We start from the raw sequence: 24,736 nt of genomic DNA, 5'->3' as shown, positions 1-24,736 counted from the left end.
TCTATAACTGCTCTCCAAATGAGTGTTTTAAATGTTGCCTTTTATTCTTTTATTTTACTCTTATTGAAAACAACCCAGTGATTTCTGTGACTGAGGGGATGTTTGTTTAATTTTAAGCTTTTCTTTGTTTTTAACTTTTTTCCCCAACTTTATTTTATGTTTTGTTTGTATGGAAGGTTGTATTTTGCTTTATTTTATTTTACGTTTAGCAAGCATGGGAATATATACTCGCTTATTCTTTGGAAAAGAAAACACCCTAAATGTGGCTTAATCAGCTTTGTAAGTCATTTTATTTCTTCCCCATTGACCTGGGTATGTGCATTATTGGAAATGTGTGCTTTAGCGGCATATATTTTTTTTTTTAGTCTAATTAGCTGCCTGCCTGTAATCAGGACTATATCAACTGTTGTCATTCTAAATGTTTCCTTTCTTTTTTTCAAACACATTTGCCTGATTGACCTGTTTTTTTCTCTTTCTATGGGGCTGCTCCAGGAGCCATGGCTAATCATCTTATAAGCAATGCTCTGCTTCGTCCGCATGGTACTAACAATCCCTATAACACATTGCTTGGGGAACCGGCGGTCTGTAACAACCCTTCTGTCAGCATGTACAACGCACAAGGTGTGCTGGAGTTTATCTTAATTTTTTTTTTCAAGTCAGAGTCCCGTTTTATGTAGCTTTTATGGCCACATTCTATTTTTTCTTTCCTTCCTCCTGCCTTTTCTTTCTTTTGGAAGCAGACACACAGATTCCTTTCACCTTCTACCCCTCTTGGTGCTTTTATTTTCCATTTTCCTTAGGTTTTTTTCATAGTAAGAAACAAATTCCTTTCTTCTGGTAAACAAATGCTTGATTCATCAATATGTGTTGGTTTCTTTGTGATGTCATAAAATGTATTGTGGCTTGTCAGTACTTTTCTTGTTGTTGATTGATTTTGAGAAATGCGGTATTTACCTAAGGTAAGTAAGCTAAGGGGACACTTGAACCACTAGTCTTAATGTTATAAGATTAAATAAATAATCATACTCTGTTATACCATGAAGCGCATGCTAGGCACACAGCTTCAGTACTGATGGAAGCATTCATGTGGACTCCAGGGAAAATTACATTAAACATGGAGGAAAGAACGGTGAACTGAACAGTAGTAGTTCAGGTTCTCCAGATTTCTATGGCCCACATGAGCCGGTTCATGAAGGTCTCGAATCCTTTTTCTATTGTTAAAAACAAGCCTTCTGAATATGGTTCTTCTACGTCCTCTGGTTTTAAATGATATAAAATCTAATTGTGCCCTGGCCAGTATGGCTCAGTTGGTTGGGCATTATCCTGTGCAACGAAAGGTTACTGGTTCGATTCCTAGGACTGGAGGCAGCAATTGACATACTGCTCTAAAATCAGTGTTAATTCTTATTGCTCTTCCTCTTTTTTTTCCTCCCGCTCTAAAAATTAATTTAAAATATTTTTTTAAAATTAATTGTTTATCAAACAAAAAGCATAAGTCCTTTAAACAATTTATAATATTAAAGTCAAGACATTGAAAATGTCAATATATCATATGTAAAGAGACCACAAGAAAATAACATCCAAATAAAAGTTTTATAATCTTAGTCAGATCTAATTTCATAATTATATTTGAAATAAAACTCACTATGAGACAGAGATGTCCAAGATTCCTTCAAGTTAGATGTGATAGATTACGAGTATTTAACATTTCCAGGTGATTTTGAATAAAATATATATTAATCCTTTGTGAGAATCTTTGTGGGAGGTTTTGGTTTGTTTTATCATTCGGTGTCTAAAACCATCTGACCTTCCCAGGTGGCCTTACCAAATAAAAAAGATGCTTTTAAATTATTTCTAAATACCAAAGTCAGCAAGCCAGAAGTGACTTCAGGAACACAGTCAAACTGGTTGTCAGTGGAATAAAACAATTAAGCAAACTATACATTGTATTGCCTTTTTAAGTCCCATACGTTTAAGAAGCATAGCATTTTAGAATCAGGAGAAAGAACAGGTTCATTAGGTCCTCCTTATGACATTCCTAAAGTGTGTTCTATAATAGGGCCTTTCCCAGCTCGGGATTTCCTATACAGTGACTCTTGAACAAGAGGAGTTAGGAGCGCCCAACCCCCTATGCAGTCAAAAACCTGCATATAACTTTTGACACCCCCAAAACTTAACTGCTAATAGCCTCCTGTATTCTAGAAGCGCCAGCAATGACATAAACAAGACATTAACTCCTAGTGTGTATGTTGTATCAAACACTGTAGTCTCACAATAAAGCTAGAGAAAAGAAAATGTTATTACAAAAATCATGAGAAAATATATTTACAGTATTTATTTTTTTTAAATTCACTTACATGTGGACCCACACAATTCAAATCAGTGTTGTTCAGCAGTTAACTGCATTAAACTGCTGCATTGCTCCATTTGTTGTATATATTTTTTTTCCTTCCACTGAGCTGAAGTTTGCCTCTGGTCATGATGCTTAGATTTGCCCTCCAGAGCAAAGAGCAAAGCATTCTGCTCTCTGTTGCAGTCCTTTAAATACTTGAAAGCAGCTAAACCTGTCTTCTTTTAGACCTCTATTTCCCTGGAAAAAAACTCAACGCCATCAGTGTGAGAGAGTTTCTAGGTCCTTCTTCATGGTCACCCTTCCTCTCCCCTCTCCTCCCCCCATAAATTTATCATAAAGATTTTAAAGTGTGCTGACAGTAAGTTTTAAGTGATGTTAAATGAAGATTTACAGCACATCTGCAAATTAAATCTATCCTACATTATTCATACAAAGAGTTGTTGGAAATTGTTTTAAAACTAGCAACAAATTTAGGTAGCATTTATTTAAATTTTTTATTATTCTGATATAGTTTCTAATGTCTTATATAATGAAAAATATAATAATTATTCTATGTTTTTCCTGATTCAATATCTGCTTTCTTCCCTTATTTTCTTTTTATCACTCTCCCAAATTAGATTTTTCTAAGGATGAAACATTTCTGTAAACACTATCAAAATGAAATCCCCATGATGCAAAAGTTAAAATAAATACATATATTGAAAGTTTATTTCTGTGGCATTTATTACTGGATATTGCTACTAAGATTACCAATAAATACACAGAGGATTCTCCTGAATGGGTTTGTGGTTTATGCCAGTAAATTAAATTAATTCTACTGAGTTTCTTTAATCATAAGATACCAATAATTTTATTCATGTTTTTTCAGAGTCAGAAGTGTAACTGTTCAGCTATTGGATGCTTAAATATTTTTAAGAGGTTAATAGACTATGGTAGTGCTTGAAATCATTCTTTTTACAGTTGACCCAAAATAAATCTTGGTAATTGTCATTTGCTACTAATCTTATGCTTTCAGATGAACGCACTTATATTCTTACTGGCAAGGTGAAATCTTACATGAAATATAGGTGGCTCAGTATGTACGGGAGTGGTTTATGTTGAAGGCCCACTTAGTTCTGTTCTTTGGGTCCCTCTGATGCAGCGGCACCAATGCCATCCAAGCAAAAAAACATTCAGATTTAAAGTGCCCATTTTTGTTTATAATGCCTTTATTTAAAATATGTAAAGATGTGTTCATAGTGGTACTGACGCTTATTGTTAGGAATAATGATGAATAATATTTTTTATTATATTGGATTTAGAATGTCTTTGGAAATATTTAAAACTCCATGCATAGTATTTCTGGGCCATTATCTTTTTGTCAATAGTGGACAATTAAATTTTCGTAAGACCAATTTCATTATATATAAACCTGTCAACAAAACATAATTTAGAGAGAAAGTCATGATTTCATAAAATAATATACATCTTAAAGTAACTGAATTCAAATTCTAAAACTTTAAAGATAGTTACATCCTTAGGATGGTATATAGCGAAGAATACATTATATACATCATAGTTGGTAAGAATACAAGGTCATATTGTAAAATATATAAATAAATAGTCAAAGCCCAAGGCAGCTGTGAAGAGAACGAGATGGCAGTATCCAGAGCAAATCCAGATTTCCTTTCTGGTCCGGGTTCTGCCACTCAGGGCAGGGTAGTTAGGTAAGGCACAGTTTCCTCATCTCTGAAAAGCAGGGGCTGAACTTGTGCTTTCTAGTTCTAAAATTCTGTCCTTGAAGGAGGGAGCTGTAATGAGCCTACAAAGCATTTCCCCCTGTGCTTCACTGGTTTGGCTTTCTGTTTCCAGTTCTCTCTCTAAAGCTATTTTGAAAATGTAAAAGAAATTCCTCTGCATCTTGAAAAATTTTTTGGTCTTTTGCTGAGAACCAAATAAACATTTGAAGTGCGCACACCTTATTTCTAAAGCAGTGGTTAAAGTCTAATAAGCCAGAATCTCTTAAAATGATGTGGCTCAGTGAATTCGCAGTATTTGTGTGTGTGATGATGATTTAACCTTCCTGTACACAGAATCACAAAGAGCAGTTCTTTTGACCTGATTAAAATATGGGGTTTTTTAGAAACATAATTTCACTAGGATTGTTTTTAATGGATCAGCTCAAAAATGTTTGATTGCATGTGATTGTGCAATAACCCAGAAGAAAATGATATTGATGGTGGTATTCCCCCCTCCCTCACATTTTCTTGATACAGAATAATGATTGGATTTAACCTTTTTCTTTCTCCATAGTTATACAACTTTTGAACATGAGCTCCAGAAATGGCAGTATTGATCAGTGTTATTCACAAATGATAAGAATCATTTATATAGGTACAGTAGGGGAAAGATAATCTTCGTACATGGAAACAGAAGTACGGGAAAAAATTATGAAAACCTTCAACTACAGTCTCTCTGTATATAAGCTAAAAATTTTATAATTTTGCTGAAAATTTTTAAAGTTAACATTTCTTAGAAGTGGGCATTTTCTAACATACATAACTACACACACATATATGTCTATATATAATATTAAAATATAATTGTGGAAATATTCATGGCTTGCCCTCAAATACTTATTGTCCTTGGTTTGTGTGATAATCTTAACTTGGGGGGGAAAAAACGTGTATTTGTTTGAAATTTACAAACTGTAGAAACGCTTATTAAAGACTCATTTTACTAGCATGTGTTAAGGTGGGGTTCTTATTTTCTGACTAACATTTCAGTATTTTTAATTATGATAAACCACGTAACACAGACTCATGAATTTTGGGGCAGTGAAAATTATTTCCTTTGACTCTTTTTTCTGCATATCATCAATTTGCTTTTTACTCATGTTTCTCCTACTGTCGCTGTAAGCTTACTTGTTGTTTTTTCTTTCCTTTTCTTCATGCTGTCGTTTAGAGCCCTACAGAGAGACAAGTATGGGAGTAAAGCTAAACATTGCATATCAAATGTAATTTTTTTTAGTTCACTTTATTGCATCACATATAGATGATGTAGTTATTAAAAACAGTTCATCTCACAATTTAAAAACTTAAAGAACGTATGAATTGACTTATATAAATATATGTTCATAGAGATTAGACGCTTTTGTTGTCTGATTCTTTTACTGTGTCGCATAATCAACATAGTTGTTAAGTCTCATGTAATGTTTGTGTGAGTTAAATTGTTTTTAAATTAAGCATTTGATTTTGCTAATTCATGTCTCATACAAATATATGTTATAAGCAACATGCCCACTTTAATTTTATGATGGCTGTTTTCAACCCGTACCTAATGCATTGACAACAGAAATAATAAACTTGTTTCAATGCATCAGTCACGCAACCATGACCATCAAGCCTACCATAGCAGCCTCTGCAGCAGCCGTCACCCATCACACATGGCCCTCTAAAAAGCATTTACTTTTTTTCCTTAACATTGTGGATTTGTCTACAAGGTACCTTATAACATGAAAATAAATCGCTTCACCCTATGTCTGTGATGGGTGCTTCTTTAATGTATTTTATGCACTGCTGTTTTTGAAAACTGTGTTACTTGAATACAGAGTATCATCAGAAGTCTACCTAAAAATTGACCAATTTGGGACACTTTATTTAAGCCAGCAGTGAACTAGTTCAGTTTTGATAAACAATTGCATCACAGATATAGAATGAATGCTATATTTTCACAAGTTAGCAGTACATTGAAAAGTTTAATGAATTATTCAATTAATTGTTTGATAAAGAAATACTCTTTCTTATTTGCCGCTATTGGTCGAATGTTTGTGTTTGATTTTCTTTTGTGGTTGCATTTGAAGAGATTTATGGAATTCTAGATTCTTGGATTTCTGTTCATTCAAGAGAATGCAAAAACCTTGAATAAGCATGTGGTCAAATTTATTTCACGATAGCTGTTTCTCCCCAGAATACAATGTTTTATTAATCTCTTTTTAACCCTAAAGTTTAATATATACACAAAGTAATCACTCATTATGAAATAGAAACTTTAATTTTCACATTTTCACACTATGTCTTTAGGAACCAGATCACATTCTTTTGTATTATTATTTTAATGACCCTAAACAATTACTAATGGGTTAATATGTAATAGCAACCAAAGTGCTTATAGCAGGAAAAAAGTAGAAAGTAAAGACAAATTTATTTTTCTTTTGAAAGTCCCTATGTGCAAATTATTTTGATGTGCCCCTCATTTGACTAAACATGATTTTATGACTACATCATTCTGACAAATTTAACATAATCCTTCTGTGGTTTTGCATGATATAGGGATTACTTTTAATATTACAGACTTACATATCAAATTATTAGAAAATACTTGATTCATTTACTTTGACCAATATATTTAAAGTACCACACAGGAATTATGTTACTATTATACCTATTCTAATGTTAAGACAACATGTAAAAGTAAAGGTAACTAATTACTGAATTGACTTGGATGTGTATAAATTGAAAGCTATGAATCATTATACCAAAGTTTTGGGTTTTTTTTTTCTTTCTCTAAATTGTAATTAAATAGGCTTCAGATTTAATTTAGGCAATGTTTGTGTGTAAATTGCAAATTCATTGATGCTTTTTTTAAAAAATATATATTTTATTGATTTTTTACAGAGAGGAAGAGAGAGGGATAGAGAGTTAGAAACTTCGATGAGAGAGAGTCATCGACCAGCTGCTTCCTGCATAACCCCTACTGGGGATATGCTTGCAACCAAGGTACATGCCCTTGACCGGAATTGAACCCGAACCCTTCAGTCCGCAGGCTGACGCTCTATCCACTGAGCCAAACCGGTTTTGGCCATCGATTCTTTTTTTAAGATTTATTTTAAATAGTTCTTTTCCAATTATAAGATTTCTATCAATTGTCCAAGTATATATATAGATGTGTACATTACATTAGTGTTTTTGTTTTTTACTTCCAAACATTTTATACCCAATTAAAAAAAAATGCTAGCAATTTATACATACTTCGCAGTGCTATGCTTTTTTTTTTTTTTTTTTTTTTTGACTTTTGACTTTTGTGTCTGTTGTGCATCCCCTGGCCCATCGGGCGGCGATGTCACGGTGTCCTGTCGTGTCTTTCAGAGGGGCTTCTGAACAATGCCAGGGATACAAGTGTCATGGATACTCTACCACTGAATGGTAACCATGCCAACAGCTACAGCATCGCCGGCGGCGAGTACCACCTGAGCAACTGCGTGCAGATCCTCGACCGCGGCTACACCCACACCGAGACCACGGCCCTGGAGAAGAAGATCCTGAAGGAACTCACGTCCAACTACATCCCTTCCTACCTGAACAACCACGAGCGCTCCTCCTGCGAGCAGAGCAGGAACCTGATGAACAAGCTGGTGAACAACCTGGGCGGCGGCAGCGGCGGCGGTGGCGGCGGGGGCGGCGAGGAGGATGCCATCGTCCTGGACGACGCCGCCTCCTTCAGCCACGAGGACGGCCTGGGCCTGGAGCTCATCCACGAGGAGTCGGACGCCCCCTTGCTGCCCCCTCGGATGTACTCGGTGGCGGAGAACCACCAGGTCCAGCAGCCGCACCATTACCCGCGCCGGCGCATCCCCCAGGACCACAGCGAGAGCTTCTTCCCGCTGCTCACCAACGAGCACACGGAGGAGGAGCTGCCCTCGCCGCCCCGGGACGCCCGCTACACCAGCATGCCCGCGCTGGCCGGGGCGCCCGCCGCCAACGCCGCCGCCGACGGGGTGCCCGCCGGCACCCAGGCGGAACCCCCGCCGCCCAGGGCGGGCGACGCCGCCGCCGACGACGTGTACTACAAGAGCATGCCCAACCTGGGCTCCCGCAGCCACGTGCACCAGCTGCACACCTACTACCAGCTGGGGCGCGGCAGCAGCGACGGCTTCATCGTGCCCCCCAACAAGGACGGGAGCCCCCCGGAGGGCGGCAGCGCCAGGGGACCCGCGCACCTGGTCACGAGCCTATAGGGGATGATGGATGGGCGCCCCTCCACGTCCCCTCCCCCCCAAACTGCCCACTCCGCCTGGGGGACCGCTCCGCCTTGGGTACCACTCCGCCTGGGGGACCACTTTGCTCCAAGCAGTGGGAAGGATGCCTACTCCTCAGTCTGGATGCTGTTCCTGAATGACAACCGCAGACTGCCTGTCAGACTATTTTCTTTTCTTTTTTTTTTTCTTTCTTTTTCTTTTTAAACTAGGATTTTTAGGTCCGCCCAGGGGAGAAAGGGAACTGCTGAACCCCCCAACCCCCTGCGCCCTCTCCTCTCCGGCCCTCCCCCACCCTCTGATGGGATGGAGACTTCATTATGTTAATGAACGAGATAGGAAGCAAAGGCGCTCGCTGTGGCCTTGTTGACCATGTGGTGTGTGTTCTGACATCTCTGATGCTCTGTTACTAGAATGACAAGGACCTGATGTTGTTGTTCTGTTTTTGTTTTTTGTTTTTTTGTTTTTTAAAAAAGGCCAGAAGAGTTGTTTGAAATGAGTAACAATGCTGCATCTAGAGTGGAGTGCTGCACAAACAAACATACGAGCAAAGCAAAAACTGTATCATCACCTTAGTGTGTTTTTTTTTTAGTCACGCACAGCCTGGGGTCACCACCGCAGCCGGGGACAGCTGTGGTATGCAAAAGTCAGACCACACGATTAATAACGGAACGGAGGGGAGTTTCTAGAATTATATGCTAGACGCATATTTTATGATTTGCTGTATTAACTGATGATAAAACTAATGGCAGAAAAAAAAATGGAACAATTTCTATGTAATGTACAGATACTAGCATTGCACATATAGTCTGCTTTCTGTTCCTCCAGAATTTGAGTCCTGTTAATGTAGTGCAAAAAAAGAAAAAAAGAGACACATTTTCTTTTTTCTTTCGTGCTGGTCTTGCAAGTTTGTCTACTAGTAAGAGAGCAAAGTTTCCTTTCTTTCGCTTTTGTTTTCTTTCCTTCATTTTTTTCTTCTTTTCTTTCCTTTTTTTTTTTTTTTTTTTTTTTTTTTTTTTTTTTTTTTTTTTTTTTTTTTTTTTTTTTTTTTTTTTTTTGCCTATTTTGTTTAAAATGTCACCTGGCAAAAATAAATAAATAAATAAATAAAATAATAAATAAATAAATAAATGAAACTATCACTTTATAAGAATCATTTTCTAGTAATGCAAACAAATTATTTTTTACAAAAAAAATAAAATAAATAAAATTAGACTTCCTTCCTCACTATATATCTTTATCCAGTCAGAATATTTCCAAGAGCATTTTTGCAAATTAGAGCAGGACAAACGTTTATGTTCACGGTGCACATCTGTTGTAATGCAAGCATATTTGGCAAGTGATTCATCACCATGACAGTAGCTATGGTTCTAGAAGTCAAGAGATGTCAATAGAACTAGTGGGGCTTCTGCATGTGAAAACAAAAAACAAAAAAAAATACGGTGTCCCATCGCAGTGCTGAATGCTCAGTCTGATCCCCATGTGGGCACCTGCACTACTGATTTTTAAAGGAAATCCACTCCCTTGTAGTAAGAATCAAAAGGTCAAGTTATTTTGAAGTGATTAAAGAAAAAAATAATCTCTTCTGTTTGCTAACAGGAACATTTATTTATTTGACAGGATTTTAAGTAATCTAGGAATACAAGAGGTAAATTAGCAGCACATATAATTTTCTTTTTGAATTTACGATCCATTTTGTATGGTCTCAAAGTTGGATGACCTCATTACTAATATTTGTTGTAAAAGTGAAACTTGTTTGCCAACCAATAAACAACTGATTGAGATTTAGTAGATATTGTATTGATGTATGTACTATGATTGATTAATTATTCTTTTTTGTTTTTCTCAGCTTTCTTTCCTTCTGTTTTCAGTATGCAAACTTTTCCTAGTCCCCTTTGGCCCAATTGAGCCATGCAAAAGAAATTAATCTGCCTGAATGAAAATAACCTAAGCACAGAATGACACAGTTTTTGCAGAGTGAACCAGAAGAATGGGATGGGCATGTTTATGTTGGCCGAAATAAGATGTATAACTTACTTTGGAGCACGTTAATATATAGGTTATTGTGTGCTTATTTATAATGCAGCTGCAGTCTCTTGAGCTTATTATAAAAGCCAATTCAATCAGAGATTTAAGTATTAAATTGGGGGGAGCGGAATTGGATCAGATAATTTCCTTCCTTGTAAACTCAATTTTGATGTTAGAAATGTAAATCCACTCAATCAGCAAAACATAGTAACGGCAAAGAGAACATCCATTTTGTAATGGTAGCATAAGACATTTCAAGGCTAATTTTCTCTCGTTTTACATGTGGAGAAAGTGGAAGTAAAAACATCCTCCTAAATAAACTATTTTGATCTCCAATTACTGAAGAACATGTACCAAGTGGGCAAGCATGGAGCCTCACCTAGGGCAAAGCTAGAATGAATTTGCCAAATTATTTCTCTTGCAGTATGTAATATCTTGGTGATCTCTTTTTCCTTTTCATTTCCCCCAAACCTAAACACCTACGGCCTGTATATTGATTTATTAAATGAAGATGGGAAGGAATCGTGTAGAGAATAGCCAGTAATCTATAGTTTTAAAATATATGACACAAGAAAACCTTTTGTGCCGAGTCAGAGTACATCCTAACCTTATATCACCTCAAGATATCTTAAGCATCCTTCTTTTCAGTCACTTACCATGAGTATTTTTTTTTAAGTGTACACATTTTCCTTAAATTGTAGGAGAACCACAAGCTTTAACAGAAGTTAACCACAAGCTTTAACAGAACTTAAAAGATGCCTTTTTTTTTTTTTTTTTTTTTTTACCATCTTTGGTTGACTCTGTCTTTTACCAATTATTATTTCCTAGTGAAATAATGCTTTAATAACATTTTAGACTTGAAGTTGTTTTTCTCTCTGGGGTCTATGTCACATGATAAAGTTTTCTCCTGCCACACTATGGCGACATTAGCACCTGAAAGGTGGTAGGTCTGTCTGGTGTACAGAATACATTTGGTAATGAAAGAACCTTTGTTAGACATGTTTAAGATAACTTCAGAAACACAAATGTGGTCTGTAAGTTATGGGTGCTGATGCTTAGTTTGCCAACCCAACAGTAATCTATACGAGAGCAACTCTGTCATTAAGAAACTAGTTTCAATGGGGAAACTACCTCAAATCCAGCTTGCTGATGCTGCCAATTCTGATTGACTGATGTTGCTACCTCCCAGCCCGTTATCTTTTGTGTTTCGTTATATGGAAACTTGAAGCAGGTAGCACCCCTACCCCTACCCCACCCCCAGCTCTCCATAGACCAAGTTGAAGAAACTCACTTGAATACATAAACGGGAATAGAAGGCCATTCTGTACTGTCAGTCACTACCAAGTTCCTAAGATGAAAGGGTAAGATTTTTGAAGTCTCATACATCATAACTGGCTTTTAGAGTAAACCAGAAAAGACTTAAGATCCTGAAGATTTTCACAGGAAGAGATTGTTTCCCCAAGTTTTATGTGACTATAATGAAAACAAAGTGGATAAAGGAGTTAACAGTATCCATTTCGATAGAAATATGTGTATATCTAACATATTCATTTAGTCCTCTTTACACTAGCAAGAGTTGCATTCCTGAACTTGAATCTTTTTATGTGCATTTTCATATCTATTGATAATTTAATAATTTTTAAAGATGCCTTTTTTTTTTACCACCTTTGGTTGACTATATTTTTAATACCCTATAACATTCATGACATCTGCATATTTTTATGTGTTTAGCTGATTTTCCATTAAGAAGCAGATTGCATCAAACGAATATACACATTATCTGATAGCTATAAAAGTTATGCCAATAAAAACAAACCAATTATTATTTCCTAGTGAAATAATGTTCTAATAATGTTTTAGACTCAAATTTGTTTTTCTCTCTAAGGTCTATTTCACATGATAATTTATCAGGGCATTAACTGACTGCATGTTTATTAGTTGATTCATAAACTGTGGGAATATTGCATAGTTCATGTTCCTAATTAATAATATTTATGGAGAAATCTAAATTTTGTGAAGGAGAAGTAAGTTGAAATTCCAATTAAATTTTTTATCATCCCTCTTTGTTTCCACTTTATTAAAATTAAAAACATGATGATTGAATAATAAATTGCTATGCTAAAATGATCATAATGACAAAACAGAAATGGCATGAGAACATATATATTGAAGTAAAAATAACCAGGAGGTTATTGAAATGCAGGTAATAGAAATACCCTTAACTTCCTATAAAAAAATTCACAATGACTCTAAATTAAAATGAGTTTATGATCTGTATTTTTTTAAATTCTCATTAATCTAAAAATGTTGACCTATTGATGAAAATGTTTAAGATTTAATGTTTTTAACTTTTTAATATTAACTTATTCAGTGTGATGAGACTTTTTATGATAATGGAGATAAGCATATGAGTAAATTAGTAATATTAACAAAGGACCCATACACTTGATTTGGGGCAATAATTTAGGCTTTTTCCCTACACATGTTTGAATCCACTGACCAGTTTCCTCACTTTAAAAAATAGCATTAAAAACTTTAAAGACTGACTTTCTTATTATTGCAGAGACTAAAAGAGAGAGGAAAAAATATTTTCTGGGGTGTCTGGGGTATCTAAAGACCAACTTCAAATTAATCAATAATCATCTCCTGTTAGTGAAAGAATAATTAGTTTTTAGAAGTTGTCCCTCAGTACTGGACCAAAGTCAGGATGTTTGAGGGGGAAAAAACAAAAACAAAACACTACAGACCTACTATGCGTGTCAATTCAAATTTAGCGAGGGAGAAAAAGAACTCAAACCCTAATTTAATTTTGAGCAACTCTGAAAATATTGGCAAGAATGTACTTTCTTCTCTAACAAGAATACTTGAGATAAAATAACATGTATGATCTTCCCAGAATATTGTAGTAGTGCCAAGGTATTAAGATTTAATTAGTTCATGTTTAGTAATTTATAACTATAACTTACTATATAAATCATTACTATGCATTGCTAATACTTTACATATAAGTTAGATTTCTACACAGCCATAAATTAGGAACATGGGAGCATGAGAGTGAAGAAGCAACATTGCAAAATAGCTTCTGGAAGCATTTTTGTGCAGATGAATTCTAAGTGGGAAACTCCTTTGCACCCATAAAATAAATTTCATGGATCCCAACTTTGAGTTTAATTTTGTAATCAGCAATTATGTCCTTTTTAAACCATCTGAAAAAATATTGTTAAATATTTAAATTATTATTTAGACTAGCAGAAATTATAAAGTGTTCGTAACTGTTTATTTCCTGCTTAGGCCATAAAATGAATCTTTTCTATTTACTAATTAATCTGATTACTTCCTCTTTGCTTTAAAAGGGATATCACTTTCTAACTTTCAACTGTATACATTCCTATCTACTCTGCTTCCTTTGATTTACAGCTTGCAGAGGAAATAGCTGATTTACAATATCACAAACTATGATTTTTGCAATAAAGTAAGTAGTTTTTATGGTTTTGCTTATTGTCATTTGAAATAAAGTTATTGCTGTTTCCTCTTTTTGAAAGAAAATTAAAAGTCTGCACTTTAACATCCAAGACCTATAAGTTATTATTCAAGTGTCTTTATTGCAACTATGTTTTGATGTTTCTTTCTCTCTGTTAATATTATATTTCCCAAGTTTTTCTCATTTAATTTGTGTCCCATTGGAGTATTTCAAAGGTAAATGCAAATTACGATTTTTAAGAAGTCATGTGAAAGGAGAACTTTGATTTATATGTGAGGTCAAAGAAGACAATATGAGAAAAAGCCTCTATTGTGATAACCAAATCTTTTCAGTCACAATATAAACATAAGGGGAGCAGAATCAGGTTGGCAAATTTATGGTGAGGTAGCAGGTCCTAATAGAGTTCCAGATAAAACATCTCCAGGAAAAAAAATAATGAAATAATTTAGAGTGATAAAAATCTTAAACACTGTATCAAATGCTATTGATGTTTTGAAAAAATAAAACTGAAGTTTATCATATTGTAATTTTATCTTGCTGATTCCACAGGAAACCCTAAAAACTTTTAACATTCTGGATATTTTTTTTGTCTAGCTACACCCTCTCTGAAGGAAACATGAATATTTTATCAATGTTTCTTAAATATAAGTATTTTTGCCTCAATTCACTTTCACCCTCTACCTGCTTACTCTATTGTACGCCAACACAGTTAATGCCAGTTGTAGCTTTGTACTTTTTAGAGCTTTATCATGAATCTTTCTAGTAAACATTAAATTAATGTTAACTTGGAATTATGTACACATGTTGGAAATAATTCACAACAAAGCAGAAAATGCATTAGATATAAGAATATTACTTTGAAGCTGAACAGATAATTACACTGCTGAAAATATTAATCTCAAGTTCTTTCTCCTCAATTATTGTAGTCACTTTATAAGATTCTACAGACAGTTGTACACACGATGTGCTATCAGAGTACTCCATAATCCAAACGTGTCTAAAAGTATTCCCAGGGCATCTTCACTCTAGAATGCTAAATGAAAGAGGCTGAATGAAGAGGAAAGGAAAGCCGACTTCTGAGGACCTACTTTGGATAAACTCATTCAGAATGAGTCATTTTAAAATGAGAATGTTTTACTCTGTCATCTAATGGAGAGGTTAAAGATTTACGGTTAGCCCAGTATCAGAGGATTTACATTTTTAAAGATGTTAAGGTTGTCTCAAAGGCACAAGATGGCAGAATCTCACACTGCCTTTGCAAGGAAATTGCAAGGAAATATGTTTAAAATTCATACCTAAAGTGGCTTTTAAAGTTAAGAATTCCTCTGACTCTTTTCAAGGTAAAGCCGGTGATAAGACCCTGGCTTCAAAAAAAAAAAAAAAATGTATGGTTGACCTCTAAAAATGTTTGGCAAAATTCATGGATGTCATCAACTCTATAATAGTAGGTAGAGGGCGCTGGGGATGGGATTTGGAATACAGAGACGGGAACAGAGTGTCCTCATGCTGACCACTGCCTAGGCCTCTAGAGCATATTTTTAATGCCTTGAATTTCAAGTGCCACAATGCTTATGTTCTGAATGATATTATAAATTAAGACAGATGAGGAAAACACAGTTGAAGTTGGTTTTCATGCCTCATTTGAGAATAAAGATTTCCTTTACCATCCTAAGTAATACAAGATGCCATGTCTTGAAACAGCTCTGGACAATCAGAAAGTGCTCATTTGTAAACAACTCCTTTTTGTATAATGTAATAGTGATCTTTGCCTATGAACTATAAAACCGAGGACAACTGTAGAGAGAGCTTGATTTCCTTTCATTTGGCTTCTGTGAATGCATTGGAAAGCAGGATAATTTGGAAAGGTTTTTCATACTGTTTTCCCACACGCCAAGCATTAAATCTAGTTCAAGATGTATCTTTTCTTTTTTTTAATGGTACTTTATTTTTAAACTAACAACTAATTAAGCTATTTCTCCTTGATAAGAAAATTCACTTTTTAGGAACAAGAACATTTCTATCGCAGGCTTTGGTCTTTTAACCATTCTCATCTATTTACACATGGCATTAATCTTATACACCTACAGATTTCAATCTACTGGATTTTTCCCCTTGTACAACCTTTCCAACCATTTATTTTTCCTTAAATGCTCTGTACAATCACATGTAAAATCATGAGCTAAAAAACTCAATAAAAAATGTCAGTAAACAATAAATAATGTAGTCACTGTTATTATATGGTAGTACCAACATTTTGCTTTTGGGACAGTGTTTCAAACTTCCAGGTGCTAACTGAAACTTGAACTCCTAATATATTTCCTCCCTCTTCATGCCCTGCCATTCTTCTCTTCACATATTGAAAATAAAATGTGAGGCTTTTTTTTTCCTTTATGTTTTTAGGAACTACTGTGATCCACAGTATCTCAAAGGCTAATTGTTTATTTCAGGGAGATAGGAAGTTACTGTATTTTTCAGACCATAAGACGCTCCAGACCATAAGACGCACCAGTTTTTAGAGAAGGGAAATGAAGAAAAAAAGATTCTGAAACAAATAGTGTCCTAAAATATTTTATGTGCATTAAAACCTAACATCATAGTCATAAACACATGTAATCAACCCTGTAAAGTAAACAGCAGCATTTAGAACCATTTTAGAGCCGGGCAAGCACACAGAGACCACACAGAGCCGGGCAAGTAAAAAAACTTTTTTTTTTAAGTATATGTGTAGGCTATATTTGGACCATAAGACGCAGGGACTTTTTCCCCCCACTTCTGGGGGGGAAAAAGTGCGTCTTATGGTCCGAAAAATACGGTAAGTTAAGAATGTACTGTTTGTCCCTGATGAGGTATAATCAAATGTAACCTTAGATCTGCTACCTAATCTTATTTCTCCTCACCTCAAACTGGGGAGAAAAGTCTGCCACCAATGAATCTCTGTTCCAAAAGAGAGTTCGGAGATTCCCTGCTCTGAAATGCCGTTCTTTTCAATAAAGGTCACAGTAAGTACCAGTATATCACCAAGGTAGGTGCTATATACTCAGTATTCTGAAGTCTTACGGCTCAGCAGAGCCTGGCTAGGATGTGTCTGGCATGTTGCATGGCTTCATGTAACCTTCCCAATAAGATGGTGAAATTGATTTTTTCATGTTCACTTTACAGAAGAAATTTAAATTCAGATCCAGTCATAGAGCGTGCTTTTAAGGAGCTCAGAGTTTAATGTCTAATTTACTAGGCATTTGACAAACAGAGAAAGGGGCGCTTGAACAAATTACTTTTCTAAGAATAAGGTTTCTCAAATATAAATATCTGTTTTGTACATGATATATACTATATTTGACATACATGAAATTCTCATCCAGAAAGTTCTTAAACAGATTCTGGGTTGGTACTGTATAGACTCTGTGTATATGTATCTCCTTGTTTCTATTCAAGTCCCCCCACCCCACCCCTGTAAAACATAATGGTTAGAGAATAATAGTATACCTCTAAATCAAGTCCTAGTTAAAGTAACACTCTGTTATGTATGACTGGTCCATTTCATTATCAGAGCATGTATAATAACTGCAAGTTTCTTAGTCATTTTGTATGCAATCTCTCAATATTTATCCTCCACAACAGTTTTACCAACTATACTCATAGTGCTCAAATGCAACATTTTGTAATCTGTACACAGCAGGTCTCATTTGTTGGGAAAGAAATGGTTCTGAGTTAAATATATTTGAGAAATGCCAGGGTAAATAAAGTAAAATAGATTTTTATCATAGGATTTCAGAAAATGCATTGAAAAACTACAAGAGGTATATGGACATAGCTGTTTCCTAAAATTACTTGGCCCTTTGATGTTGGTTAGGTGTTAACCCAGTTCATTGAGGGTTAAAAATGGCTGTCCTTATTTTAAACTGGGAAGGTCATTTGGAACTTGACTTGTTAAGGACAGATATAAATTGTAAAATGCCTCCCAAACAGAACTTGGCCACAACTGTTCTCTGTTTGTGTCTCTCTGTGTATGTTTATATGTCATTAGAGCACTGCACAGGTGAAATTTCTCCATTGCTGGGGGAGTGAGGTTCTAACTTTAAGTTTAAATCCTGAGGAAAAGAATTTTCTAAGACACGTGGGAGAATGAGGGATTTTTATTTGCATAGAGTTACATCCCTCAGTTTGCAAAGTCCCATTTCCCTTAAAGCAGTCCTGGAAAAGGTATAGCTGGGAGTTCAACAAAACTGAAAGGAAAGCCAGTGTCAAAAATTTGCATTCCATGGCGGAGTTGAGTCTGGCACCGCATCAGGCAATTTTAGTCCCTCGATCCATTGTTGTTTTCGGGGTCCACCGGGCTGGGGGCTGTGTGGGTGAGTGCAGAGAGTAAGAGCACACTTCTAGGGAGCAAGAGGACCAAAACTGAGAGCAATCCCTTTGTACAGGAACTAGCCCACATTTCCTGCTCTTGCCATGGCTGTGCCTATTGCGGCCCATGCCCTGCTCCCAGGCAGTCACTTCTCATCGGGCCTGAGTCTGCTCTTTCCTTGTCCAGTCCCTTTCCCCAGGATCTGCGGGAGACAGACCTGGTGAGGGTAAAACCACAGCTTTCTGGCAAAGTAGTACAGCTAGCATGCCTAGATTATCTGGCCTCCCCTTGGCTTTTTTTCCTGTTAATGAATTCATAACATTATTTTACTTTATTTTTATTATGTTGGGTTAATTACAACGGTATCCTAGATGTGTATGTTGTGTGAGATAATTTTCTACCTCCAGATGGTATTGTTAAAATTAATTTAAAGGCAATATCTTGTGAAGAGTATTTTTAAATCCTCAGAAACATAGAAACTAATGTAGCCCTGGCCTGGAAGCTCAGTTGGTTAGAGGATCATCCCAATATGGCAAAGTAGGAAAATGAGTGATTTTCATTTACATAGTTATATCCCTGATGGGTTGTGGGTTCCGTCTCTGGTCAGGACCCATACAAGAAGCAACTAATGAATACATAAATAAGTGGAACAAATCAGTGTCTCTCTATCTTTCTCTTTACTTTCTTTTCTCTATAAAAAAAAAAAATCAATGAAAAAGTGGCATGAGTAACTAATTCAAATACTTTTCAATTTCATGTCGTCTAAGATTAATCTCCAGTAAATAAGAGCTAGCTTAAGTTTATTTGTTTAAGTGAAACAGACTTGCCTTTATTTTGCTTGGGTTTTATAAAAATCAGCCCATCTTAATAATTGACTTTGATGTCTATATGTTTCTAGAGGTTATAGGATTTCTTCATATATCTGCCAAAAAGCTAATGGATGACTTCTTAGTTTTTATTAGACATTGAGGTCTTAAGGGGTAAAATCTCATATGTAGGAATATTTTTGTGGCCTTTCTAAAGTATCCCTGGAATACCCTCAAAAGATTTTAAATGGGAAACATTATAAAATAACTGATGAAACTTTCTAGTGTATATTGTATAGGAAAAAAAATTTAAAAATCCACAAAAAACAGTCTATCTGAAATCTAAGTTGGCCACTTGCTCCCTGAAAACCCATATCTTTTTATGTTTTTTTGTGTTTGTTTTCTTGTTTTTTGTTTTTATGCATCACAGTACATTTAAGCTGAAATTAAGTGAAGGAATTTATGAGCTGACTCGATTGAAAGAAAACACCTTACACATTGCCAAGCTTGGTTTGTTAGTCACTTCAGGAAAATGCCAAGTTGGTAACTACTTCCTTTTACAGTGAGCTCCCAGGAGACACAGACCTTAAAGATCACTGACTGTCACCTGGAGATTTTATTTATTGGAAATTACATAAAATAAAAGACACTTTGCAACCGCATTAGAAAGGGCCTTATCAAGTGGACACCTTTTCTATAGACATAGAGACTCACTGAGGATGAGAAGTCACTGACATCAGAGGTAGACAGCTATCCCAAGACACCTCAAGGCCTGTACACCTACAGAGCGATGTTGAACTCAGAAACCGATTGTTTGATTACCTTTACCTGTCTGCTAATGATATTAGTCATAATAATCATTATATCTGTTCTTTGGTGTGTGTTTTTTTTAATATATAATCCAACTGTATGATTACTGAAGATAACTGTTAGTACTTTTTCGGTGGTTTATGTAAATGTTATACTAAATGCCAAATACAGAAAAAATGAGACAGAAGGCAAAACTCAGATCGTGGTAATTCAAAGGATAGAAATGATCCAGAGTGTTTTGTGTTTTTTCACAATGAAAGCCTTAAGACCCAATTGCCTTGCATTTACTGGCCCTTCTATTAATTAATTAATTTATTTATTTATTTATTTACTTATTAATTTATTTTTCTTGTAATCTTCACCCAAGGATATTGTTTATTGATTTTAGAGAGACAAGAAGGGAGAGAAATACAGAGAGAGAAATCTATATGCAAGAGAAACATTGATCAGTTCCCTCTACTTCCATATATACCCCGTCTGGGGATTGAACCCACAACCTAGGTATATGCCTTGACCAGGAATTGAATGTATAACCTTTTGGTGTATCGCAAGCATGTCAAACTTGCAGTCAGTGGGACACACGCCTCATTTAAATTGAACTCACAACCTTTCGGTGTTCCTGGTGACACTCAACCAACTAGCCACCCAGGCAAACAATCCTCCCCACTTCCCCTTTTTTTTAAACCTTTCCTTTTTGAAAAATTCAGCCTTAACTCAGATCTAAGGGTTAGAGTATTGCCCTATCCCCAATGGTTAAAAAGGTAACATTGATACTGAGACTTCCTAGGAATGAGCCTACCAGCACTGTGAGACCACACTATCCGACCAAATGATTGGTCCTCCTTGCCTGCTTTGAGTTGATTTATGAACAAAAGAAAGAACTGTGGATGTACAAAAGGGGTTGTATAGAGGTAACCTCACTGGGTAATCTGATCATAAATTCCTAGCTGTGCAGATCATAGTGGGTAGTCACACCCAGGCTTATCATTTCTTTAGCAAAAGCCTTTTCTTTGCCTTAAGCCAGCCCTGGCCACTGTTTCTGTGTATGGAGGTTAACACACCTTTGCAATATGCAAAACAACCCTCAAGAAAGCACAGAATCTTAACTAACCTGGAATCTATCATCTGCCTTGTTTTCTCCCAACTCCATGTAGTTTTTCTTACCTTCTGTACTTAATTTCAAATGCATAAAAGAAGCTGCAAAACTATTCTCTGGAGCATTTGAAATCTTGCTCCCCAGCATGTGTCACCATTTTGGTTCTAAATTCAAAAAAATTCCAAGAACAATAAAAAAAAGAAAAATAGCCCATGTCTCACTTTATACCAGTTGAAATAGAATCTCAGGGAATGACACCCACGTATAAGTAATTTTAAAAAGCCACAGGTAATTTTAATGCACAATTTGGGCTGAGAAACACAGAGGTAGGTATTTAATAAATATTGGATAAACATTTTCATTAATCATGTTTAAATATTCTTAACCATTATAATTTAAATAATATTTAAATATATTATAAAACTTTTTTTAAGTTATGAAATATATATAGGAATTCCCAATACAGAAAATTTTTTATCCTCTTATGAGTCTAGCTAAGCACCTAAATGTAGTTTTCATTATTTAATTCATAGAACAAAAAAATCTTGTTCAAATCATCTGGGTTTATATCACCATTTTCAAGATCCATGAATATTATCATAGGAATAAGAAGTTAGCGATTCATTTTACATGAGGCAGAATTCACAAACAGATATCAGAAATTATTTGCATGGAACAAAAATCTCTTCAAGGTTTCCTTGGATATTTGACTGATATTAGACCATATAGCGAATTGGTATGTAACACAGCTATCCAAAATTCTGCTTTGTAAAATGAATTGCCTGTAAATCCATAGAATGAAGCTGTAAATTGATGGACAATCTTTTTTTTTTATTATTCAAAATACATAATAAACAATAAATGGAATTTCTTCAATATGACTCCCAGGTTAGCTTTGTATGCCATCTAATTCATATTCTTTATGTTTTAGTAAATGCCTAATGACGATTCTTACAAGTTGCTCTAAACAGAAATGGTATGGAGGACCCCATGGAAGGGTAGAGAGAAACCAGTAACAATTCATTAGATACAAAAACCACTTCTCTTGGATTCTCACATCTACTAGTCTTTTTCATTGGTCAGCTATAATACATAGAATTAATACATCTATATCACCTAATTACTTAACCCATAATTTTCATGGATAGAGTGATGGAATGTCAAATTGTTTTTACTCTAGTGACAACTAGTAAAGTGGTAATGTCTGTTTGGAGCACTGTCTTCAGTAGGCATCACCCAAGATTAATAAGAATGAATTCCGTGATGGATTATTTATGTCTGCTGTGGTCAGGGTAAGAGTCCACAATGGGAAATGATCAACTCCTGTGCAATGTATGTATCATCTCTGCTATAGAAATTGTAAATGCTAATATCTGACACTCATATTTTAGCTGAACCCAGAGCTTTACTTTTTTTATGATAACAACTTATGTCATGATAAAAAATATTTTCCAAGGGAATAGAAAAATTATTTATATCATTCATCCCACTTCATATATATGCTTGCTGTATATTACCTACTGGGCTAAGCATGAATAATATTCTTATTATTTTTCAGAGTTACACTTAATCTTTCTTCTCCTCTAGCCAATGTTCGCCTCCATCTAACCACATCCGTGACCAATCTCTCTCAAATCCAGGCTAACCTCATTCCAATCTCATAGAAATAAGATACCTCTTTTCACGTTTTAAATCTTTCCTTCCTATCAGTTTCATTTTCAGTCTTTCTCTAACATTTAATCTTATCCTTACACTTCCCCTCTTTGTTTCTGTGTGCCATAGGGTCAGTAATATTTTATTTGATCTTTCTTTGCTCCATATATCAGCAGGATCTTCCCAGTCTTTTTCTTTTTTTAATTGATTTTAATGGGGTAACATTGGTTAATGAAATTATATATGTTTCATGTGTACAATTCTATAATACATCATCTGTATATTGTATTGTGTGTTCACCACCCAAAGTTCTCACTCTCCAGACAATCCTTTTCCTGGTTTGCCTTCTTTCTCTTAATATTTGCAGGCCCACCTTTGCTTTGCTGCTTAACCAGATTTTTTTTCTAAGTCATATTCATCCATATCTCTGGACTTTTCCACCACGAAGCTGTTTGTGTTTTTCTCTGCACAGTGTCTATTCACAGAATTACAAACCTCAAACAACCCTTGAAATAATTTAGTCCAATCCCTTTACTTCACAGATAATAAACTGAGGACTACAGAGGGCAAGTGCTTGTTCAATGTCATACCTCGTTCTCGCCGAAGCTAATTCTTGGATCAGTGTTTCCTGATCAGCACATTTTTATTATGTTGTTGTTGATATACATATCTGTCAGATATGTATGTCTGTCTCATGTGTGATCCAATTTCCCCACTCTTACTAGAGCATTTTTCAAGATCCCTAGGTTTTAAATAGTAGAACTGATAACTGGAACTGTGAGCCAAGGGTATTTTCCCCCAGGGTTGTGTCTCACAACGTGGAAGAAAGAGCTTGGTGAACCAGAAAATTGAAGTGAAAGTGTGGGACATTTATTACAGCATGTTCAAATTCCCCTCGTGGGGAGAGGGGCCCAATAATGAGATGCCCCCCTTTAAGCCTTGTAGTCCAGGGGTATATATTTGCTACAAGCCTGGTCCATGCCACCTATGTCATCACCTGATTGATTCCCTCATTGTTCTGGCCAGTAACAAACCTGGACTTTCTCTCTTTTCTATGCGTTCGTACACCTTGCTGCTGCAGGCCCTCCCTTGGTTTCCCATGCCTCCCGCTCTGTGTCCAAAAATATTTTATGTCTGCTTGGGGGCCCTGTGGTTAGGCTGGCTCACACTGCCATGTCTGCTCCCGCCTATGTTTCACCTGCGTTTGTTTCCCACTGGACCCCTGCTCTGTCTGCCTGCATTTCAAGTTAACCCTCTCAGAACCATAACTCAAACAAGCTAAACAAATGAAAAACATCCAATACTTTTAATGAGATTTATCCACTCAATCATGGAGGGCAAAGATGAGGCCAGGACTCACTGGGAATCTGGACAATGAACACAGAAAAGTGTTCATTATCCAGAACTCTGTAACTTATTTCTTTTTCCCTGTGTGCTAGCTGAGTTTTTGTTCTACAGAAAGGCAGTCCTCTAAGTGGCCAGACTGTGAGTCTAGGCTGTGGGAGTTAAAAGCATGCTCCCCAACCACCCCCACCCCGCACCATTTTCTATCCTTGTGATTTTGAGCAAGTTCCTTTCTGTATCTCAGTTTCTTCTTTTGCGTGAGAATAATAATAACATGTGCCAAAGAGAGTCATTGGGATAACAGAGTTAAAATCATGAGCTACTAAAGTGTTTAGGACAGTGCCTGGCACATAACAGCTCAAGAACTCTTCCCTGTTCCTGCAATAGGAAAGGCTTTCTATAGACATTCATGTTTGGCAGCAGCTTTGAACTTGCAACCAAATAGCTCCAGGAAAATATGAAAGAGCTCTTTGGTTAGAAAAAAATCATAAGAAAGGATCCCACTTCTCCTTACCCTAGACCAGTGTTGCCAAGGGGACTGAGTTCCAGGATTGACACACCTTAGTGTACTTGTCATATCTCCAACGAGGGCAGCAAAATCTCAATAGAAACTGGCTTGAGGGCAAGGCTGGATGGACACACATTTGTTAGTATCAGTTCTTACAATTCTTACGTCAGTTTGCTCCCTCTATCTGAAACCTGAGCCTTTTAAAACCCACTCTTTATATCTAAACCAGGCTTCACATCCAAATGACTTTCACTTTTTGTTTATCCTTAACTCAGTTCCATTTCTATCTCACCAGTGTA

General features: G+C 35.9%; 1 protein-coding gene across 17 annotated transcripts in view; it reads left to right on the top strand.

The window, feature by feature from the left end:
- ADGRL3 (adhesion G protein-coupled receptor L3) overlaps positions 1 to 24,736 on the top strand; it is a 762,953-nt gene that overhangs the window by 718,956 nt on the left and 19,261 nt on the right. For 10 of the 17 annotated variants that reach the window (XM_045572109.1, XM_045572088.1, XM_045572102.1 and 7 more), the window contains one exon: positions 7,480 to 10,157. The exons of 1 other annotated variant lie outside the window; for it this stretch is intronic. In XM_045572109.1, coding sequence (XP_045428065.1) covers positions 7,480 to 8,348 — 869 coding nt within the window. In that variant the 3' untranslated portion in view covers positions 8,349 to 10,157. Of the gene's footprint in view, positions 1 to 492; positions 622 to 5,296; positions 5,349 to 7,479; positions 10,158 to 24,736 lie in introns of those variants that run through there. 6 more of the 17 variants (XM_045572120.1, XM_045572133.1, XM_045572127.1 and 3 more) reach the window with 4 other exon arrangements.

Source organism: Pipistrellus kuhlii, unplaced genomic scaffold, assembly GCF_014108245.1.
Source record: "Pipistrellus kuhlii isolate mPipKuh1 unplaced genomic scaffold, mPipKuh1.p scaffold_m20_p_1, whole genome shotgun sequence".
Classification (NCBI taxonomy): Eukaryota; Metazoa; Chordata; class Mammalia; order Chiroptera; family Vespertilionidae; genus Pipistrellus; species Pipistrellus kuhlii.
This window is presented reverse-complemented; position numbering and strand designations above follow the sequence as displayed.